This window comes from Xiphophorus maculatus, chromosome 17 (genome assembly GCF_002775205.1).
Source record: "Xiphophorus maculatus strain JP 163 A chromosome 17, X_maculatus-5.0-male, whole genome shotgun sequence".
Classification (NCBI taxonomy): domain Eukaryota; kingdom Metazoa; phylum Chordata; class Actinopteri; order Cyprinodontiformes; family Poeciliidae; genus Xiphophorus; species Xiphophorus maculatus.
Window position 1 is genome coordinate 3333548 of NC_036459.1, and position 21011 is coordinate 3354558.

Sequence of the window (21011 nt, forward strand, 5' to 3'; positions counted from 1 at the left end):
TTTATCATGATTTATTGTGACAGCTCTAATTATGTCAGAACTGAAATTCAAACAGATTTTCGTTTGAGAAAATCACTTCACGGTTTAACAATAGGGAAGTCGCCGTCGGCCATGTTTGTTTCTGCGGCCCCGATAAGTCGCTCTGTGGTGGCGTCTCTGTTGCATTCGTCGGGTTTTTTGTGTTTGTCCTCCAATTTGTTGCTCTTTTTCTCCTCCTGCAGAGAAACTAGATGAGATGCTGGCCGGAGGTCAACAGGAAGTGGTTCTGAGGGCCCGCCCCACCGACGACTTCAGGGCGGCGACGGTCAAGCAGCGGCCGACGAGCCGACGCATCACGCAGGCAGAGATCAACGTAAGATGAGCGGAAAACCATTAGCGACTCTACGTGTAGATGAACGATTCTAACACCAAAACAAACAAAAATCATGAACTATTTAACCTCCCATGACTGACATAAAACGAACTACGCAGAAATAAAAATAATTTTCTCCTTTTGGTATTTTTAACAAAGAGCGAATAACCTTGGTTCAGGGATTCCCTCAGTGTTTTATCAGCCTGGCGGGCCACCAGGCTATACTTAGGTCCTGCCAGCCTAAACTTTATTAAAGATTTTATTATTCACTGAAACCAAATACTTTCTGTCTTTACTGATCTACATGCTAACAACGTCAGCAAATAAAGTGACAAATCAGGATAAAGGATAAATGTTTTTTGACTTTTTGTTTATTTTTTTTCAAGTTTGCGTTTTTTAAGATTTTATGGTTAGGGTTTTGATATTATTAATCATTTCTTCTTCAACTTTAAACATTTTTTAACTCAAAAACACAGCAGGCTGCTGGAGGACTGCCATCGCACCTCTACCACCGCACTTTTCTGGGATAAATCTGGTTGGTTATTAGCTACAGCGGCTAATCAGTGATGTCCAACCCAGTAATATATATCAATGAGAAAAACCATGCAAAAAAATCTGATTTCAGCTAAATATGTGACTTAAGCATCAAGACGTGCTGTGTGAATTCAGCAGTTCCAGTTTTCTCCTGTGGGGGAGCTAAAGAGCGTGTTGTGTTTGCAGTCTCTGTTTGAGCGCCAGGGTCTGGTCCCGCCCTCCGCCCCGGAGAAGAGCACCATGCCGCTGCCCAGAGGGATGTCCAGAACAAAGAGCTTCGGTGAGACCCGTCAACTCTCCGCCTCTGAGTGGCGTTTCCCCGCCTTCTCCAAAAATGGTGTCAAACGTTTAGGACTGAAACGATTCATCGAGTGATTTGAGTCCCTCGATTATTAAAATTCCTCGAGGAAAATTTATCTTCCTCGAAGTCTCGTTATATTATGTTTTATTATTTAGGCACCGTGTTCCAGCCGGGACTTTATTTGCACTCTCACTTCCGCCTGAGTTCTGGATGAAAGCTAAGAGTTAGCAGCATAACATCCAATTTTTAAGTTTAGCCTGGGAGGATTTTACTGATTCATGATAATGTCTGGGTTTTTGCCGTTTTTTGGGGGACCAATAAACATCCTTAAAATGACGGGAGCGATGCTTGGAGTACGGCAGCTTTTCTCCTCCCGGAGCCGCTGGCTCAGCGAACGGTGGGATTATTTATAAAGGTGAGCGGATAGACTGAATAGATAGACTGGATAGACTGGGGGCGGCTGTGCTTTAGATGCGTAGCTTTCATCAAAATACCCGAAAATAAATTTCATATCATTCCGGGTGCAACAAGTGGGTGGCAAAGAGCATCGTGACGTTACTTACCTGGTAGATGTTTCTGTGTGTGACGAATGCAGGTGTCAAATCCCGTCGCTAACATGAACACAAACGCTATTAATGTCTGGGCAAGGTGAGAGTTCATCTATTAAACTGACTGAAGATAAAAACATGAACGAAAACCTGGAGTATAAACATTTTTTAATAATAGCCTGCCTCTTTATTATTACACTGAATATAATTTAAAATCTTTGTATAACTTTTCTTCAGGTTAACTTAGAAACTGAGCTATTATTGTTACAAGTTAATTTTCTAGACTACAGAGAAGTAATTGTTAGGGAAGCTCAAATGTGAAAAATTGGACTGATATTGATATGCGATATTAATACTGCTGTTAGATTTACCAATATTTTATTTTATCTTTTTTTATCTGATTATGCGATTAATCGTAGGGATAATCGATAGATTACTCGATTACTAAAATATTCGTTTACAACAGCCCTACAAACGTTTGTTCCGCAAAAATGTTAATTTGTGCTGCCATTATTTCAAAAGATATTAATAAAACTGTTTCCAGAGGTCAGAGGTCAACCACCACCCTTACATCCCTGCTCATTTTTTTTTCAAAATGTAAAATTTTTTGGCATCAATCAACGAATCTACGTTTGAGCAGCAATAAATTTAAATTGTGCTGCTTTTCTTTTGAAGACATTGATGTTGACCTTTCATGACCTCTGGAAACATTTTCATAAATATCTCTAACATTGAAGAAGCACAATTCTTTTTTTTGCTGCATAAACTTGTGACACAATTTTTGTTAGATTTGGAGGGGGAGGGGAAAATTCACTCTCTGCGGTTCCCAGCTGTTTATGCTCCCGTTTCCATGGTTACATCGACAGGCACCCCGGACGACGACAGAATCTCGGCTCTGATCCACGAGAGCCGTTTCCCTCGCAGCTCGTCTCTGACGGACGGCTCCATCCCGCCGCCTCCTCAGACGGCGCCGCCCCCGCCGCCGTCCCCCTCCGCTCTGTACCTCTTCGACTCCGGCCCGCCGCCGTCCTTCCTGCCGCCGCCTCCGCCGGCCCGAGGCGAGGGCCTGACTCGCTCCAGCTTCAAGCCGGGGGCGGAGCCGCGGCTGCAGGAGCTGTCAGACGCCAGGAGCCACGCCCACGCCGAGCGCCAGCGCAAAGCGCGGTCCATGATCATCCTGCAGGACACGCCGCCACCACCGCCGCAGCCCGACGGACACGCCGCCGGCGCCGCGCTCCACACCGCCACGCAGACCTCCACACTGTCCATCCACAGCACCAGCCCCGCCCTCGGACACTCGCCGCTCTCCCGTCGCCGGGGACGACCGATAGAAAACCCGTACGCCAACGTGGGACATCAAGCCGCGCCCAACAAGCCCCAGAGGAGGAAGTCTCCTCTGTTGAAACAACTTCCTGTTGAGGAGCAGGGTTAGCATCGCCCGTCATCATCTGTCTGACTTCAGTGTGTTGTTCGTCATCCAGAGTAGAAAACGCGACCTTCAGAGGTCACGGCGCCTGGCTAAAGTATTCACACCCACAAACTCTTAAAGAGATAAACCAACAGGAAGACGTTAAGAAACAAAACCATGATTCCCACGGATCAATCTGCTCATTTTTCATTTAACCACTTAAACCTTTTTATATCATATTAAAAATACATTAAAAGATGAGAAAATATGCAACTCAATTTTATTTAATGTAAGAAAATAAACATTTTATTGCCTAAAGTGCAATAACAGCATTCCTTTAGCGAACGCATCATTTGTAGCAAGCGAATCACCTGCAGCTAAAAAATACCTTTAGCATCTAAACAGCGAAGGGCTGATCTGCTTATTATTTGGATTAACCGGTTATTAATTGGAAACACGGTGGTGCTCTAGCGCCCCCTAGCACCAGGCTAAGCAGGTTTTCTGAAGGAATCCCTGAAAATAATGCTTATTTTTTCTTTATGGTTAGAAATTGTTGCATAAATCCGGCAGAGTTTACGGCTGTAATGCGATAAAATGTGAGAGTACTTTAGTGAGGCGTTCGAACAGAAAATGCAACGAGCCGTTATGCTAACATGTTTTAAATAGGCCGTTTTCTAATCTGGCTTAAATGTATCCTGCTAATACTTTCTGTTGCTCTGTGGTCATTAAATTGTTCAAACTGTGAACGTTTGGTGATTCTGTCCTTCCTCATCACTTTAAACATCTTCATCTCTGAATCCTGAGGTCGCCTAAAGGTCAAACCTCCGAGCAGGAAACTGAAATGTTTGCGCCGCCTCTCTGTTCAGAATCAGTCCAGTTTCTTTCCTTTCAGGTCTTGGGATCAAAGACGATCCGTTCAAACCCGACGGCGGTGGACTGATGAGCCCGAGCCGAGCCGAGCTGTACCAGCAGCAGGTTCTGTCCGAGCGCGCCCGGGTTCAGGGTCGCCGCTCCTCTCTCTTCCTGTCGGTGGAGGGGGCGGGGTCAGACAGCCAGGCTCCGCCCCTCCTGACCCAGAGCCACTCCATGGACGACCTGGGCGAGCTTCCGCCTCCGGCGCCGGTCCTGTCGCCATCACCGACTCCGCACACCTTCCTCCACCCTCTGACGGGGAAACCTCTAGGTCAAACACATTTTCATTTTGGGTCACGTCAAGGTCATGAATGTTCTTAAAGGGCCGGTGGTATAGAATGTTAGAAGTCTCTGCATTTGATAAGTAAATTAAATAATATTTAACATCTTTTCACATTTATCACTTCCTCCAGGATTTCATAGTTTTTGTCATTTTTGTAATCAGTTTTGTGGAGTTAATGTAGAAATATTTATGATATTTCCGCTTATCGGTCACAGTCTATAACTTGACATCAGTTAAGGCGAGGCAGCAGCGGCGTTAAAGTAAGAAGTACCACCACTTGCAGGTGGGAGTTAGCATCACTTAAACACAAAGGTTTTTACCAATTTTTGTGGAAAATTTGCAATAAACTCCCAACACAATTATGCACAATAAAACAAAAAAACCTGCAACAATCTGTTGATTTTGCAGAAAAACTGGAGGAACTGACATTTGGCAGCAGATCAAAACTACTTTGATTTGACTGATGTAATTTCAAAGTTCTACTTATGAGTCTAAAGGGCCACAAAAAAAAACTATGGTGGGCCGGTTTTGGCCCCCAGGCCATGAGTTTGACACCTGCTCTACTTGTTTCAGTCCATGATTGACCGTATAGTTTTAGTGTGAGGGATTTGAGGAAAACATATATATGTATTAAGAAATAAAAATTTTTTTATTATTTCTTTTTAAATTTAAAACATGTCCTTAACGTTTAATGCTGAGCGGCGTTAGACTCTGTCCACATGGAAGCGTTTCCAGAAATGTTTTCATCCCCACAGAAACACAGAAAACATAAAATGCTTGTTTTACTCGACCAGACCTGTAGGTGGCGCTAATCATGGAGTACAGGCCATAAGAATTCTTCAAACGATTAGCGATAAACATTTTTGATTTTTGTTGTGTAACTCGATTAAAAATAATTACAAAAAACATTGATGGTTCCCTAAAACTGCATTTCCGTGGAAATGTTGGTTTAGCGTATGTTCAAATACTGCACTGTAAAAACGCAAAACCTCTCCAAGTATTGTCCGTTGTTTACTTTAGTTTGTACATTTGAAATAAGAACAAACTAAGATATTTGAACTAGAAACTGAATCAAAAGCACTTCGTAAGATCTTGTGTTCTTTCAATGTAAAAAATATTTTAAACCGAGTTTGGAAAAATGTTTTCTATTGCTAGTGAAGAAACAGCAAAACTGCTTTACAATAGCGCCTCCAACAGGAAAACATATAACTACATCTGTACTCAATTTGCAAAGGCAAAAAATCCTTAAAGACCCATAAAAAATGTTGCTACTTAGGTTTTGTAATTTTAACTTATATTAGTTAATATAGTAAATATGGTCAAGTTCTTCACCAGGTGGAGTTCTCCTTAGTGGCTCTGCCATCGATTCATAGAAGAGCTTCAAATAAAAAACAAAACAAAAACAGAATGGGACCGAGGACACTGCCTTGATGCACTCCATAAATATAAAGGCCAACTGAAACAGATTACAGGATGCAGACAAAATGGAGCTCAGAAAACAATCCAGCTCTGCTTTCTCACCAATATGTGATATTCAAATCCAGTCCTGATTAAACGTTTCCCCGTGTTTTGTTTCCTCAGATCCATCGTCTCCACTCGCACTGGCTCTCGCCGCGAGAGAGCGAGCGCTCACCGCCCGAACGCCGAGTCCCGAGCCTCGAATCAAACACTCCTCCGCCTCCACCACGCCCGTCCCCACCCCGGCTGCCAGTCCAGAGACCAGACACAAACGCACGCCGTTCACCACCCCACAGGGCAGCCCCGAGCCTCGATCCAAGCGCACCTCTCCTCAGACGAGTCCGGAGCAGCGGACCAAACACTCGACGCCTCAGACCAGCCCCGAGCTGAGGCACAAGCGAATCACGCCGCCGCTGTTCCCCGACGGACAGGTGGAGCGACCCGAGACGGAGGGGGGGGTGACGTCACCCGCCGCTCCCTCCCCCGAACGATGGAGACCCTCCCCTCTGCCGGCACTGGCCAATGAGAGCCACTCGGCGCTGATCGACCGGCGGCGAAGCCTCACGGTTGGCAGCTCGGAGGAAGAGGGCGGGGCTTACACCGTGACGCTCCCACCTGCCCTGCTGTCCTCTAGCGACGAGGAAACCAGGGAGGAGCTGCGCAGGATCGGCCTGGTGACTCCGCCCCCCGCCTTTGCCAGCTCCCCTGCCCCGCCTCCCCCCACCTCCCTGTCCCTGTTGCCACGGCGAGGAGGAGAGGGGGGAGGGGAGAGCGGCCCGGAGTCCCTGGTGAAGCGAGGAGACGAGGAGGAAGGAGGCGACGAGCGTCTCCATGACAGCTCCTTGTCCCCCAGTTCGCTCCCGCCGTCCATCACGCTGGCGTCCCCCCCCGCCCCGACCTCTCCCTCCTCCCCCCCTGCTGCTCACCCCGCCCCCTCCCCCTCCGCTACCTCCCCATCGGCTCTGAAGCCCCGCCTGCGGTCGCCGATCGGCCGCGGCCGCTCCGTGCTGCGCGACCCGCTGCTAAAGCAGTCGTCCGACAGCGAGCTCCTCCCCTCCGCCGCCTCCTCCTCCCCCTCCTCCCCGCTCTGCTCCTCCCCCACCAGCGGCGGCAGCCGGCAGCCTCGCTACCTGTTCCAGAGGCGGTCCAAGCTGTGGGGGGGCGGAGACGACGAGCGGCGCGGGTTCAGCCCTGATGAAGGCGGCGGCCGACCGGCGGCACTGGGAGGACAGAGCTCCGGGTCGGCGGTGGACCTGACGGCCCGGTCGGCGTCCGCCCTGGAGCTGAGCGGCCGGGCTGGGTCGGGACTGGACCTGGCCAATCGGCTACAGCTGCTCAACAAAGACAGCCACTCTCTGGGGGAAGAACCAAGTCCACTGGACCCGGGCCGCAGGTCTCCTGTAGGGGGCGCAAGGTACGTTCAACTGCCTGGTACCGTATTCCTAAATGGGTTTATAGAAGTGTAGTCGGTTCAGAGGGTAAATCAAGCTTTACATCAATACTAAACACTGAATAACTTCACTTTTTATATTCTTCAACAACACGCTGAAGAAGTTTTACTATTTCTCTGAAAGGTTTCTTCAGTTCTGAAGCAACAAGTTTACAAGCATGAGTAAGAATAATCACACCAGTTGGAATCCTTCTTGGACACCAGTAGGCCATTAAGGTCATCGATGGTCCAATAAGGTCACCGATGGTCCAATAAGGAAACTGTTTGAGTGACTTCCTGTTTGATGTCCTGCAGGTTGTTCTCCAGCCTCGGTGAACTTCACACCATCTCCCAGCGAGGATACGGCGCCAGCTACACGGTCCGCCCAGGAAGTCGTTACCCCGTCACCCGCCGAAGTCCGTCCCCGTCTCCCTCCCCCTCAGACCGGTCCATGGGCCTGGGCTCCTCGCCGGCGCCTTGCTCCGAGCGGCCCGACCTGAGCTCTGGTCGAGGTCTGACCATCCTCAAGTCTTCAAGTCTCAGCCTGCCGTCGGAACCAAAGGAGGTCCGTTTCGTCATGAGGAGCGCCAGCGCACGAACCAGGTCCCGCTCGCCTTCGCCCTCGCCTCACGCCTCGCCCTGCCCCTCCCCGGTCCTCAGCGGGCCCCTGCTGGCCCTGCGGCCCTGGAGGCAGCGGCCCCTCAACCTGTGGAATAAGTACGACGTGGGCGACTGGCTGGAGAGCATGGGCCTGGCCGAACACCGCCAGCGCTTCCAGGAGCACGAGATCGAAGGCTCCCACCTGCCGGCGCTCACCAAGGAGGACTACGTGGAGCTGGGCGTCACCAGACTGGGCCACCGCATCAACATCGAGAGGGCCCTCAGACAGTTACTGGACAGCTCCACTTGACCCATCGCCTCCAACCAGTCACCTCTAGGCGTCCAGAACTCTGACCTCACGACCCCTGACCTCAAGTCAGACCCCGGGCCATCTCTTTAATCCACTATCTCAGCCATTACAGAACCGCCCCGGTTTCATTGATGCCAGATCGCAGAAACATTTCGGCTCATCAGCTCTTTAATCAGCAGCTCTGACCTCTGACCTGCAACTCACATAGCAAACAATTCACGTCCACACTGTGACCCAAATTCAATGTTTTTGTCTCATTGCAACATCTAACCGATCTTTTCATGAAAGTCCGATCAACACAGATCCGACCCAGACGATAAATTGTCCCAGACGTTATTGCCATAATCAATAATCATGTTTTACTAATATGACAATAATGGCATAAAAATGCAAGAACAACATTAAGTTGTGATGAACATTTAACACTGGAAGACATTTTAAATATCCAAAATAAACAACAAATATAAACATGATTATATTTCAGAGGAATTGGAGAAAAAATCCTGATTTTAGTTGGTTAAAATACAGATTTGTCCAGTTTGTGGTTCTTTAATTCAAACATTAGCAACTTTCCACACTTTTCCCACTAAAACTAAAATATTTGGGCTGAACCAATTAACTGGATTAATTTATTATAGAAATAATCAGCAACTAATTTAGTAACTGATTAACTGGAAAATATAAACTCAAACAAAAAGGCCAATTGGTGAAAATCCATGTTCACAGCAATAATTAAGCTAAAACTGCACAAAAATATAAATTCAACTAAAACTCATCAGTAGAAGTTTGGTTCAAATTCACTAAAGTAAAGCTATGTTACTGCATTTTAGGCAATAAACTCTTTATTTTCTTATTTTAAAAAAGAAATGTAATAATTTATTCTAATATTATATAAAAAGGCTTCAGTGGATAATCTGAAGAATGTGTATTTTTTTCCTGATTAATCGCTTTATTTTGACGATTAATCGGTAAACGTCAATGATATTCAGCCAAATGAATAACCGATTAATCATCAGAATAATCAATTATTCTGATGATTAATTGATTGTCAGTATAATCAACTAAGAAAATAATTGTTAGTTGCTGCCTTAAAAAATAAAACACATTTTGAATCTTAAATTTGAGGAAATTTCAGGCTTACAAACTTGTTTTTATGGAAACTTTAAACCAAAATCAAAACATATCAAAACATGTTGAATAACAGAAAACAATCAAAACAGGCAAATAAAGATTAACTTTTGGCTGTTAGAATTTTATCAGTTTAATCACAATAAACATGTTTCTTTTCTTATGTTTTTAGTAAAAGTTGCAGTTGGACTCAGAGTTCTGATCAATGAGCCGATCAATGAGCCAATCCATGCCGGTTTATCTAAATGATCCAGAAAGTTCTGGGACATTTTATTTTTGGCTGTTGTGATTTTCCCCCCTCAAATATCACTCATAAAGTTTTGTGTTACTTCAAACATGAATTCACATGTTAATGGATCATTTAGAATTAATCAATAAGTAATAATAATGACAATAATAATAATGGTGATGCCGTGCAGAGCTTTTAGTCGTCTGGAAACAGATGTGTAGTTATGATTTGACAATGAGTTGAATTCCCGGCGGAGGCTCTGGGGTTCATGATGATTTGTCGATGAGTGTGACGTGGTGGCGTTGGTGTGTTTCAGGGTTTTACCTGCTTTCTGAGGGCTAACTGTACACGGTGCTATCTGCTCAAAGCCATCTGTACAGACTCTACCTTCCTCCTCCTCATGCATCTTCCCATCCCAGCCAGGAACTAAACCATCACAACGCCCTGACCAAGGTCGCACGGGAACAGGCCATAAAAGGAGTTTCCTCCCCTGCCATATACGGGATGCTTTCCCTGCCATAAGTGGAGTTGAATCCAAACATAAAAACAGGCAAACGGGAACACCGTCGCATCCAGATGTTTGTAAGTTTTTATAACCCTGAACAGGGTCAGTTTTTGTGCCAATAAAGAGGAAAATTTAACTAGAACTTAGTTAAAAAACAGCTACATGTTTACAGCAGTTAGATTTATATATTATCAGACTTTGATGAACCACACTGAAAACGTTCCAATACACTCAACTTCCAAAGGAATATTTAATAGTTCAGAGCTATAGTTAAATAAATTATATTGTGTATATAAAACATATATAAGTACGAATATATAGTGTCTTATTCCAGCACAAAGCTGCAGTGAAATGTTAAATTACTGGTTTTAAAAGTTCTGATCCAGTTCACATCGAAACATCTGAGCTGCTGTAATAAAGCTAATAAATTAATTAGTTTCACATGTCGTTCAGTTCCTGATGTTTAGCTAATTAATGCTTGTTGCACTTTATGGCCCATCCTGATTAACAGGAGCTCTTAAAGAAACAGTACGTCTTTCTAAAAACACCAAACTGGCCCCAGTGGTAGTTCCTTTAAGCTCATCTCCTGATTCAGGTCATCCACACATCCATTGAAACGACCAAGAAAACCAAAACTACTAAAATGTTGAACAGCTTCTGGGGCCATCATGAGAAAAAAGATAATTTTTCTGAAATTTGGTTTATTTTTTGAGCATTTTTTTTGTTAGAAAGTGGAAAATTAAATAAAAAAATTATAATTTGGACCATTAGTATTTAAATGTAACACCCACAAATTATGACAAATTCCAACTTATTTTAAATAATGGTGCACCGACTGCAGTTTCTGGCCGATAACCAATTTTTAAAAAAGCCTGGCCAAAAAAAAGCCGATGCAAAAATGTCTTTTGTCTGAAAAATCATTAAATATATCAACTGGATCTAAGATCAGTGGATATGATTGGTTTCTTGTTTAAGTATCAATTGATTGCCAATCTCCAAATATTAAGTAAATCCTAGCCGTTTCTTTAGTGCTGCCCTAATTTTAAGTTAATATATTCAATCTTTTAGCTGAAGCAAATTAAATAAAACCATACCAAATTAAACTGTATTATTAGCCCCTAGCTTAGATAGCTATTATATCATAACCGTTAAATATGTTTTATTTACTGAAATCCTATTTTAGTATAAAACTAGCAAAATATTTAGATTTTGATATAGTAAAAATCCAAAACTAAGCCAGTAAAATGGCTTCAAGGCAATATTTCCCCACACAAATCATTAATTCCCTATATTATGAGGTTTGCAGTGTAATTACACCCGTGTGCCACCAGAATATTGTTGGTATAAATCAACAATAGATGCACGAATAATGAGCTGTCAGTTGTTATGTTCCATAAAACACAGGTTATCTGCTGGTGTCAGGAAATCTAATTTAAGACTTTTTAAGACCTTTTTAAATGCCAACTTGAATAAAATTTAAGACAGAAAAAACAACGAATGTAGGGAATAAATATATCATACTTAAAATGAGCCAGTAGCAAAAACAAACATCCAGCAAACTACTAATGATGGACCCAAAAATTGCTAGCTAGCTTGCTACCAAGAGTATCTTAGCTAAACCGCTGAAGATCTTTGTGCGCAACTCAAACGTTTGCTAGATAGAGAAGTCCATCAAGAACAAAATATAAAACAAAACTACATACAAAATTAAATGGTAAAGACACAATAAAATTTAAGATCAACTTTCTTTACTCTAAATTAATTTAAGACTTTTTAAGGATGCGTGGAATTAATATCTTTTAAAATCTTTTCCCAAACAGGCGAAAGCTTGTAAATCCAGTGAAAACAGACGATAATTGTGAACGCAGCACTATGTTGGAAAGTTTTCAGTGAGCGTCTCAGATTTTACACATCAGGAAGTCCAGGAACATCCTGCAGGTTTTAGTCTTTGAATCTGAACTGGAACCAGTTTGGTGGGAACCGAGGCCCCAGTTAAAACTTCTTGTAACCCTCACCCCCCATATGGATCAACCCCCCCGAATCACAATCAATGCTCAGTGCCTGTTACCATGACAACACGTCTCAGTCCTTCTGCCGAGCTACAATCATGATCCCAAAGTTGTACAAAGCCAATATTTTATAGAAACCCCTGAAATGCAGAATGTACAGTCTATTAGCAAAATATTATATTAGAGTAAAGCCTTTATAATATCTGTTAGAGTAGCTGTTGGTGAAAAAAAACACTGGACAGGTCAGAGGTCAAGTTCTGGTCCAGCAGGTAAAAATTAGAACGTTACAAAACACCAATAAATATTTAATTTAAATTGTTTTTCAGCCTCGCTGTGATTCAGAAACATGACAGGAAACGCGTCAAAATGTTGTAAAGTTTTTTAAAGTTTAAATCCAATACTAAAACAGGAAACCCATAAATGCAAAACATTGTTTTCAAATCGTTTTTACAACTTTCAGCCACTAGAGGGCGCTGATAAATTCATTTTCAGCTAATAATTAAGGCGAGGAAATATATATATATATTTTTGTTTGTGGAAAAACATAATTTAATATTTCTGTTGCAGAATGAGGTGGAAAATACTTTTAATTTTGCTTTTACCAAACAAAATATAAATATGAATTAGTGAATTAATTATGATCTAGTTAATAGTTTGAAAGCTAAAATGAACCAAAAATTATGTATAAAAAGTGACTTTAAAAAACCAACAATATATCCAATCTGAGACGTGAAGCTGAAAACCTGAACAAATTGAGGCAAAACTGAAACTGCTTCAGTTTATTTTTATTATCCACCATGTTAATCCGTTTTAATTCATGAATTATAAAGTTTCCTGGTTTCCGCTCATCTATACTACAGTATATGTGCTTTTATGAGTTGTTTATAACTGGTTATTTTGGAGATTTTCACAGCAGGGGGCGCTGCAGAGTGAGGCTAAACTAAAACAGGGATCGCTAACAGATCAGCAGCTAGTTATGAAAACCAGGACAAATCTGGAAAAAGACGGAATAACGATCAGGAAAACTCTTCTGCTTCCTGCTGACCGGCTGAGATCCCGACTCTCTGAACCTGCGTGTAAATCCTTCCTCCTCCTCCTCCTCTTCCTCTCTAGCTTCCTCTTTTTACAGTATGTCTGTGGTTTCTTCTGGAGTGAGTGGCGTGCGTGTACGTGCAGTTTTTCTCTTTTCTAAGCTCCGGAGAGCATACAATGACAGCTGATGAGCTCTTTGACAGATTGTAATCTTTATAATAAACCGTCATTTATTACAAACTGAGCGCTGGCTTCCTGTCTGATTCTTTCAAAATAAGACCCAATAAGCGTGAATTCTGGTGACGGATGCTAATGCTAATAGATTATCTAGTTGTTAGTGGCATTTTTCATGGATTTATATACTTTATTTAACCTTTAGTTACTAGCAGTAATTTCATGCAAACTGAGCATTTTCTTTTGCATATTCTTGAATTATTATATTAAAATAAAATCTATATTTATAATTTATACTTTTCTGATAAAATATGGGGTGATAGACAAAAATGTCATACAAATGTTGAAACTATTTCAAAAATGAAGTAAAAAAGTTATTTTTCTATTTGTTTGATGCAAATTCCTGAAAACAATTAAAAGGTCCGACTTTACAGAGGAAACTGACCCAAATAATCAATCAATAATCAGTTTCTTTTCTTTAGGAAGGTTATTATAGGCTCATTAAAGCCAGCACAACTTCCCTACATTAAGTTAAATAATTACTTTAGACTAACTCTGCTGGTCATGGTAAATCATTTCTGAAGCAGGACAATTTTTTCATAATTTTACCTCTTTTTTTATTGATTGCTTTTTCATTTTTATTTGTTGAAAGCAGTTCAGCAATGCAATTGCTCAAATTTTCTCGATGAGAAGACTGGGCACAGGAGAGCCTCTTGCCCTGCAGGGACACACCCAGCGGGATTCACCCTGGATTTATTCATGATAACAGGATTTCTGCTGTTTGGAGCTTGGCTGGCTTATCGACAGATTTGTGACGGATTTGGTTGAACTAGTGGACAGAGTGGGGACAGAGTTAGATCCGAGTCTTGCTGAGGACTCAAAACTCACTAACAGGATGGAATCGTTCTGGGAGAAGTTGCTAGTTTCGGCTCAGTGGAACGACCAAACTAATTTGGATAATTGGGAACTGAGATGTATCGGAGAGACTTTAGGGAAGATTGAAATTCATAATCAACCCGACCTAACACATTCTGTATCTGAATTTGGAAGGGCTGCATGTCTCCAATCTCCTTGAAGATATGTAAACATAACGCTCCTTCCCACCTCCTGTTATCCATGCAGCTGTGGAGCTGAGCGCTCCCAAGGACATGCCTTGATAATAACATCTTATCAGACTTCTGAGCAACGTAGTTTCATGGCCCCTGATGTCACCCCCTTCACTCATACCTGTGTTTTGTCTGAATGTTGCCATTTGCTCTAATGTGTCCTTTCCTCTTTCTTATTTTATTTTGTTAGAAACTGTGGAGTACTCACTTTTAACCCAGAAAGGAATTAGAACAAACTTGGAATCCAGAGACTCTAGTTTAGTCACTCTTTAGCTTATATTTTTAGAAACTGTACTCACTATTTAGACCAATATTATACTAGATATATTTTTAGATTATTATGCAGAGAGACTCCTATAGTTGCAACCTAGAAAAGGAATCAGACCAGAGGATACTTTTCTACCAACCCTGAACAGGAGCACCCAGTTTAGATCAACATTAGATTCTTTTTCTTTCCTTTGGTTTATTTTGTTTGCATTTTCTTTTAACTCTTGTAAAGCACTTTGTATTGCCTTGTTGCTGAAAATGTGCTTTAAAAAGTAAAATTGCCTTTTACCTTTAAAATTATGGATTAATTTTACTTTTCTTTCTTCTTCTGTATATACTTAAGAAAATCCTGGGACAGAAAAGTTGAATAAAACAGAACAAGAAACTCCTGATGGTATTAATTATCAGAGTTGCAGTAATATTTTAAATATTCTGGTCAGATTAATGAAGTTTTCTGTAAAATCTTAAATATTCTGGTCAGATTAATGAAGTTTTCTGTAAAATCTTAAATATTCTGGTCAGATTAATGAAGTTTTCTGTATGAACTTCTTGTTATTCGTTGTTTTTAAAGCGAGTTAGTTTGGTATTTCTCCAAACTGCATATCCTGACATGAAGGTACACGACAGTCTGCAAACAAAACCGAGATAACCACAACATGAACTTCAACTTGACCCAGGAGTTTCCTGTAAACCGATTGGCTCCTCCCCCTGCTGTCTGATTGGCTGACGGCGCCCCGACCTGCAGGTGGGTCATTCTGCCAACAGGTCAACGCCACTTCGACTGCAGAACAGGTAGGATCCATCTGCTGCGCGACGCCTCACTCACTGACTTTTATGACCAGCTAAGAGCTACATTTAAATAATTTATTTCTCAATTTAAAGCAGATTTTATTGGTTGGTTAATGATGCTGAAGATTAGTCGTAAAATAAAAAGTTGTTACTGCTGAGGAGACAATAAACTGGCAGAAAATCTGCTTATTTGTAGCAGATTTTCAGTTAAATGATTTATCGTTGTCAAGAAAACCCGAGATCATCCCACTTCTCCATGCTGGAGAATTTAGTTTAACAGTAACAATACATAAAGTTACCTTTAAAATTTATCACACAAGTGACATCAAGACCCAACAGTAGACTTAAACTTCAATAAGATCAATCTGGTTGTGTGTGTTGTTTTTGTTTCCTGCAAACTTTGCTTTAATTGTATTTCTTTTTTCTATCTAATCATAAGAAATTATAGTCAGACAGAGAGAGACATGGAACAGGAGGAGCAGGTTTCCTGGAAAAAGAGGAAGATTTATAAAAACAGTTGAGACTATTCCTTATTTCAAAGCATGAAAGTTTTAAAGAATAAAGTCTAAACATTTTGAGTAATTAGATATGATTCAAAGTAAAATACTTATATTAATATTGGTTTACTTGTAAGAATACTTACACTTACATTTGTGGAAATACAAGTAAAATAAGTAAAAAACTTTGGTATCAAATAATTAGAATCATGGATTATATTCTCAGGAAACATCTGTAATAACTCAAATTAAGATTATAATAAGAGTAACTAATAAGTTATGGTTATCATAAAATTATAAATGAATGCTAAATCAGAGAAGCTAAATAATTTATAAATGTGATTTTGACATTGAACTTGAAATGGTGTAAAAAGGTGTAACTGCAATTAAACATCACTGATGTGTTGGAGGTAGATGGTAGGTGAAAGGTGAAAGGTTAAGAGAAAAAGGGGAACTAACAGGAGAGCAGAGATGATCAACGCTTTATTTAGAAACAGATTGTTGAACAACTTAAACTTTTCAAAGAAAAGGTTGTGCAGGTAATGGATGTAGGAGGTTGAGCAACCCTGAGACATTAGCACAGACAGCAGGACATAATGTCTGTAAGACAGTGATGGATATGAGATCATCTGTCTGATCAGACAGTCAATGAAATAAACACAGCATCAGTGCTAGCCAATGCAAACGCACCAAAAGAGGAACCTTTGGTTGGATCCTCCAGGCAGCTTCGAGCCGAGATCCAGATGGACAAAGAACTCTGCAGCTGAAGAAGAGCCGGGGCCACGGAGCCGAAGACTGTCCGGCCATGGGGACCAACCCGTCAGCCCTACAACCTGTGGCTTCAAATCGCACTTCTCTCATCGGCTGGGTTCAGACCCCAAAGACAAAGAAGAAGATAAAGGGAAAGACAAAGAACAAAGAAGAAGAACTGGTGCCTTCCTTCCATGAGGTCAGCGCGTCTACATCTCAACGGACCCGGAAGATTGTGAGACAAGATGAAAGGAGCTTCAGACTCTTCCTGCCAGCACCAAGTCCTGTGTGACCTCACCATCCATGCGGAGAAGAAACTCATCAGACCTACAGAGATCCTGCCTTCGTCGATCAACATCTTCCTCCTGCTGCAACATCTTCATCATCATCAAGCCAGGTCTGGGGTTCGAAACGCCAAACTCCGTCCGTCTCTCTCAAAGGTTCCCTTTTTTAGTTCTCAGTGTCAGCAGTAGGGAAAGATAGACTAGATGACTGATTTTACTTATTTGATTATTTCTGCTACTGAATTAAGCTGTACTGACCCTTGCAAAAATGCCTTACTAATAAAATATTTAGCATAAAGAAAATCTAAAAGATGTTGTGGACATTCAGTTAATGAGTCACCTTAAAGTTCTTTGATGGTTGTAAAATAGCTATGATGTTTGATTCTGGAGAGGAAGAAGTGAAAAATGTTTTTAGGTTGCTGGTAGCCCATATTTAAAACATCATCCTTGGGACTCGCTGAGTCACTAAAACCTACCTGGTTCAATAACAAATGCAAGTTGTAAAATAGAGAAGGAGCGACCGTTAACAGGTGTGCTCTGTGAAACTAGTTGGCTGCAGGCTGCTCAGTCTGGCTAATTCACAGAGGGAAGAAGGGTGGGACACCTGGATGTAGGCCGTCAGAAAACCAGGCGAATTGTTTCTCGATGCCAGCTTAAACAGAGTTTACTTCAGTTCTGGACAGGGTAAATCCCGGCAGATTTAGGAAACTCAATTAACCCGTTAGACGGAGAGCTGGTAGCACATCTCCCCTCTCAGAAGAGGAAGTAGAGAGAGAGAGGGCGGGTTGTGCAACAACAACGTCTGTGTGACTTTTTAACAAGCACTTAAATGATAAAGTTTATTCATTTTTGAGTTAAAGAGCCTCAAACTAGGCAAATCTGCATTTTAGACACAAAAACTAGGTTGTTTTTTATGTAGTAGTACCAACTAAATTTAAGTATTTTTTCTATTCAATTCAGTTAAAAAATAATTTATTTAATCACCAAAAGAGATTAAATAAATGACCAAAAATGGAGAATAAGCTTTCAGTTTTTATGCTCCTCTAATTTGAAACAAACGACCAGAAAACTGCAAAACAACCAAAACACTGAGTTCCTTTAAATCAAGGCTAAAAACACCATTTATTTAGAGCTGAATTTGATCCAATATAACTAGAAAATATATTAATTCTGGATTATAACTTCTCTTTATCTATGTTTTCATCATGTAAAACAATTTAAATTGTCGTGTTGCTGACATGTACTATACTAATAAACTTCACTTCAAAACAATACTACAATCTGACAAATGGAAAACATTATTTTAGCTCATCTACTTTGTAATATTAGGGAATAGTGTAAAATTAAATTTTTCAAGGTTTTTATTATGTTATAATGTCATTCTTTGATCATTCAGCCCCAATTAAAACTCAATAAAAAGTTGGTGTTGCCTCAATAAACACATCCAAGCGTAAATATTCTAGCTGAATATTCGTGTTTCTCCAGGTCGCCATGCCGTCCATCGTAGATCTGATCAGGAAGAAGAGGGACGGAGGTCAGCTGACCGATGAGGAGATCAAATTCTTCATCGAGTCTGTAACAACCAGACGGATGCAGGACTGCCAGATCGGTAGGAACGGCTCGATTCAGAGCCAAACTGAAGCCGAGCGGCTTTCATTTCTGCCTCTGCCTTAAGGGGCCATGCTGATGGCGATCTGGCAGCGAGGGATGGTGGCCGCGGAGATTCGCACGCTGACCCGGGGGATGATGGCATCTGGGGAGGTGATGAGGTGGCCGGACGACTGGAAGAGGCTGATGGTGGACAAACACTCGACGGGAGGCGTGGGGGACAAAGTGAGCCTGGTGCTGGCGCCGGCGCTGGCGGCTTGTGGCTGTAAGGTAACACCTGGACCCACTCAGCGTTTTTACTGGAAAACCTTAAATAGTTACTGGTACAACGATTCAATAAGGAGTCCTTCCCTTTTTTTGTCCTCTAATGACACTTTATATTTAGGGTAGGCAACAGGTGGGGGAGGGGAAGCACTGATGAGGGAACTCTGGTCACTCTGGCGTTTCATGTAGTAGACTTTAAACTAGGGCTGAAACAATCAATTGAATTAATTGTGATTCATTGGTTATTGAAATAACAAATTTTGTAATCGACTAATCGGTAACTGGAGACTCAAAAAAAGGTCATTTACTAAAAGAACAACAAGTTCAGAACTGTAATTACACCAAAACTATACAAAACAAGATGGGAAAAAACCTTCAAAATAAGTTTGACCCAAAACTCCAAGCGCAACAGTTTTAGCCTACAAAACAATTGAACTCCTTTTGATAATGAAATTATTGAATGTTAATCCAAAAGAACACAATAAATCACCAGATCAGCCCAACGCAGAGATGATAATCTGAGCAGACATGCTTCAATCCTTTGCTGCAAATAATCAAGTGTTCATTAAAGGAATGCTGTTATTTTAGCCAGTAAAATGTTTATTTTATTACTGTGAAAATAAATTTAATCATTTGTTTATTTGCAACTAATGTATTTTTGACGCCATAGTATAGCATGTGTCTTTTTTTTACATTTTTGATGTCATAGTATAGCATGTGTTATTTTTGTACATTTTTGACGTCATACATGTGTCGTTTTTGACGTCATAGTATAGCATGTGTCATTTTTGTACATTTTTCACGTCATAGTATAGCATGTGTCATTTTTGTAGATTTTTCACGTCATAGTATAGCATGTGTCATTTTTGTCGTTTTTGACGTCATAGTATAGCATGTGTCATTTTTATAGATTTTTGACGCCATAGTATAGCATGTGTCATTTTTGTACATTTCTGACGCCATAGTATAGCATGTGTCATTTTTGTCGTTTTTTGACGCCATAGTATAGCATGTGTCATTTTGTACATTTTTGACGCCATAGTATAGCATGTGTCATTTTTGTCGTTTTTTGACGTCATAGTATAGCATGTGTTATTTTTGTAGATTTTTGATGTCATAGTATAGCATGTGTTATTTTGTACATTTTTGACGCCATAGTATAGCATGTGTCATTTTTGTCGGTTTTTGACGTCATAGTATAGCATGTGTCATTTTTGTACATTTTTGACGCCATAGTATAGCAAGTGTCATTTTTGTACATTTTTGACGTCATACATGTGTCGTTTTTGACGTCATAGTATAGCATGTGTCATTTTTGTCGTTTTTTGACGCCATAGTATAGCATGTGTCATTTTTGTACATTTTTGACGCCATAGTATAGCAAGTGTCATTTTTGTACATTTCTGACGCCATAGTATAGCATGTGTCATTTTTGTCGTTTTTTGACGCCATAGTATAGCATGTGTCATTTTGTACATTTTTGACGCCAAAGTATAGCATGTGTCATTTTTGTCGTTTTTTGACGTCATAGTATAGAATGTGTCATTTTTGTCGTCATAGTGTAGCATGTGTCATTTTTGTCAGTTTTTGACGTCATAGTATAGCATGTGTCATTTTTGTCGTTTTTGACGTCATAGTGTAGCATGTGTCATTTTTGTCGTCATAGTGTAGCATGTGTCATTTTTGTCAGTTTTTGACGTCATAGTATAGCATGTGTCATTTTTGTCGTTTTTGACGTCATAGTGTAGCATGTGTCATTTTTGTCGTCATAGTGTAGCATGTGTCATTTTTGTCAGTTTTTGACGTCATAGTGTAGCATGTGTCATTTTTGTACATTTTTGATGTCATAGTGTAGCATGTGTCATTTTTGTCGTTTTTGACGTCATAGTATAGCATGTGTCATTTTTGTCGTCATAGTGTAGCATGTGTCATTTTTGTCAGTTTTTGACGTCATAGTATAGCATGTGTCATTTTTATAGATTTTTGACGCCATAGTAGAGCATGTGTCATTTTTGTCATTTTTTGACGTCATAGTATAGCATGTGTTATTTTTGTCATTTTTTGACGTCATAGTATAGCATGTGTCATTTTTGTACATTTTTGACGCCATAGTACAGCATGTGTCATTTTTGTCATTTTTTGACGTCATAGTATAGCATGTGTTATTTTTGTAGATTTTTGATGTCATAGTATAGCATGTGTCATTTTTGTCGGTTTTTGACGTCATAGTATAG

At 41.0% G+C, this 21011-nt stretch overlaps 2 protein-coding genes across 2 annotated transcripts in view; both read left to right on the forward strand.

Annotated features, from left to right (window-relative positions):
• Positions 1 to 13282, forward strand: part of LOC102216969 (SH3 and multiple ankyrin repeat domains protein 3-like) — a 45847-nt gene extending 32565 nt beyond the window's left edge. Inside the window, exons 21-26 of the mRNA XM_014474350.2 lie at positions 222 to 352; positions 1073 to 1166; positions 2602 to 3162; positions 4036 to 4326; positions 5920 to 7210; positions 7541 to 13282. Of these exons, the coding sequence (XP_014329836.2) occupies positions 222 to 352; positions 1073 to 1166; positions 2602 to 3162; positions 4036 to 4326; positions 5920 to 7210; positions 7541 to 8135 (2963 nt within the window). The 3' untranslated portion in view covers positions 8136 to 13282. The remainder of the gene's footprint in view (positions 1 to 221; positions 353 to 1072; positions 1167 to 2601; positions 3163 to 4035; positions 4327 to 5919; positions 7211 to 7540) is intronic.
• Positions 13283 to 15346: 2064 nt separating this feature from the next.
• Positions 15347 to 18931, forward strand: LOC102217214 (thymidine phosphorylase-like). The gene is made up of 4 exons (XM_005813615.2): positions 15347 to 15377; positions 18391 to 18514; positions 18581 to 18783; positions 18899 to 18931. Exons 2-4 carry the CDS (start codon positions 18397 to 18399, stop codon positions 18929 to 18931), a joined length of 354 nt encoding a protein of 117 aa, XP_005813672.2. The 5' UTR covers positions 15347 to 15377; positions 18391 to 18396.
• The last annotated feature ends 2080 nt before the right edge of the window (positions 18932 to 21011 follow it).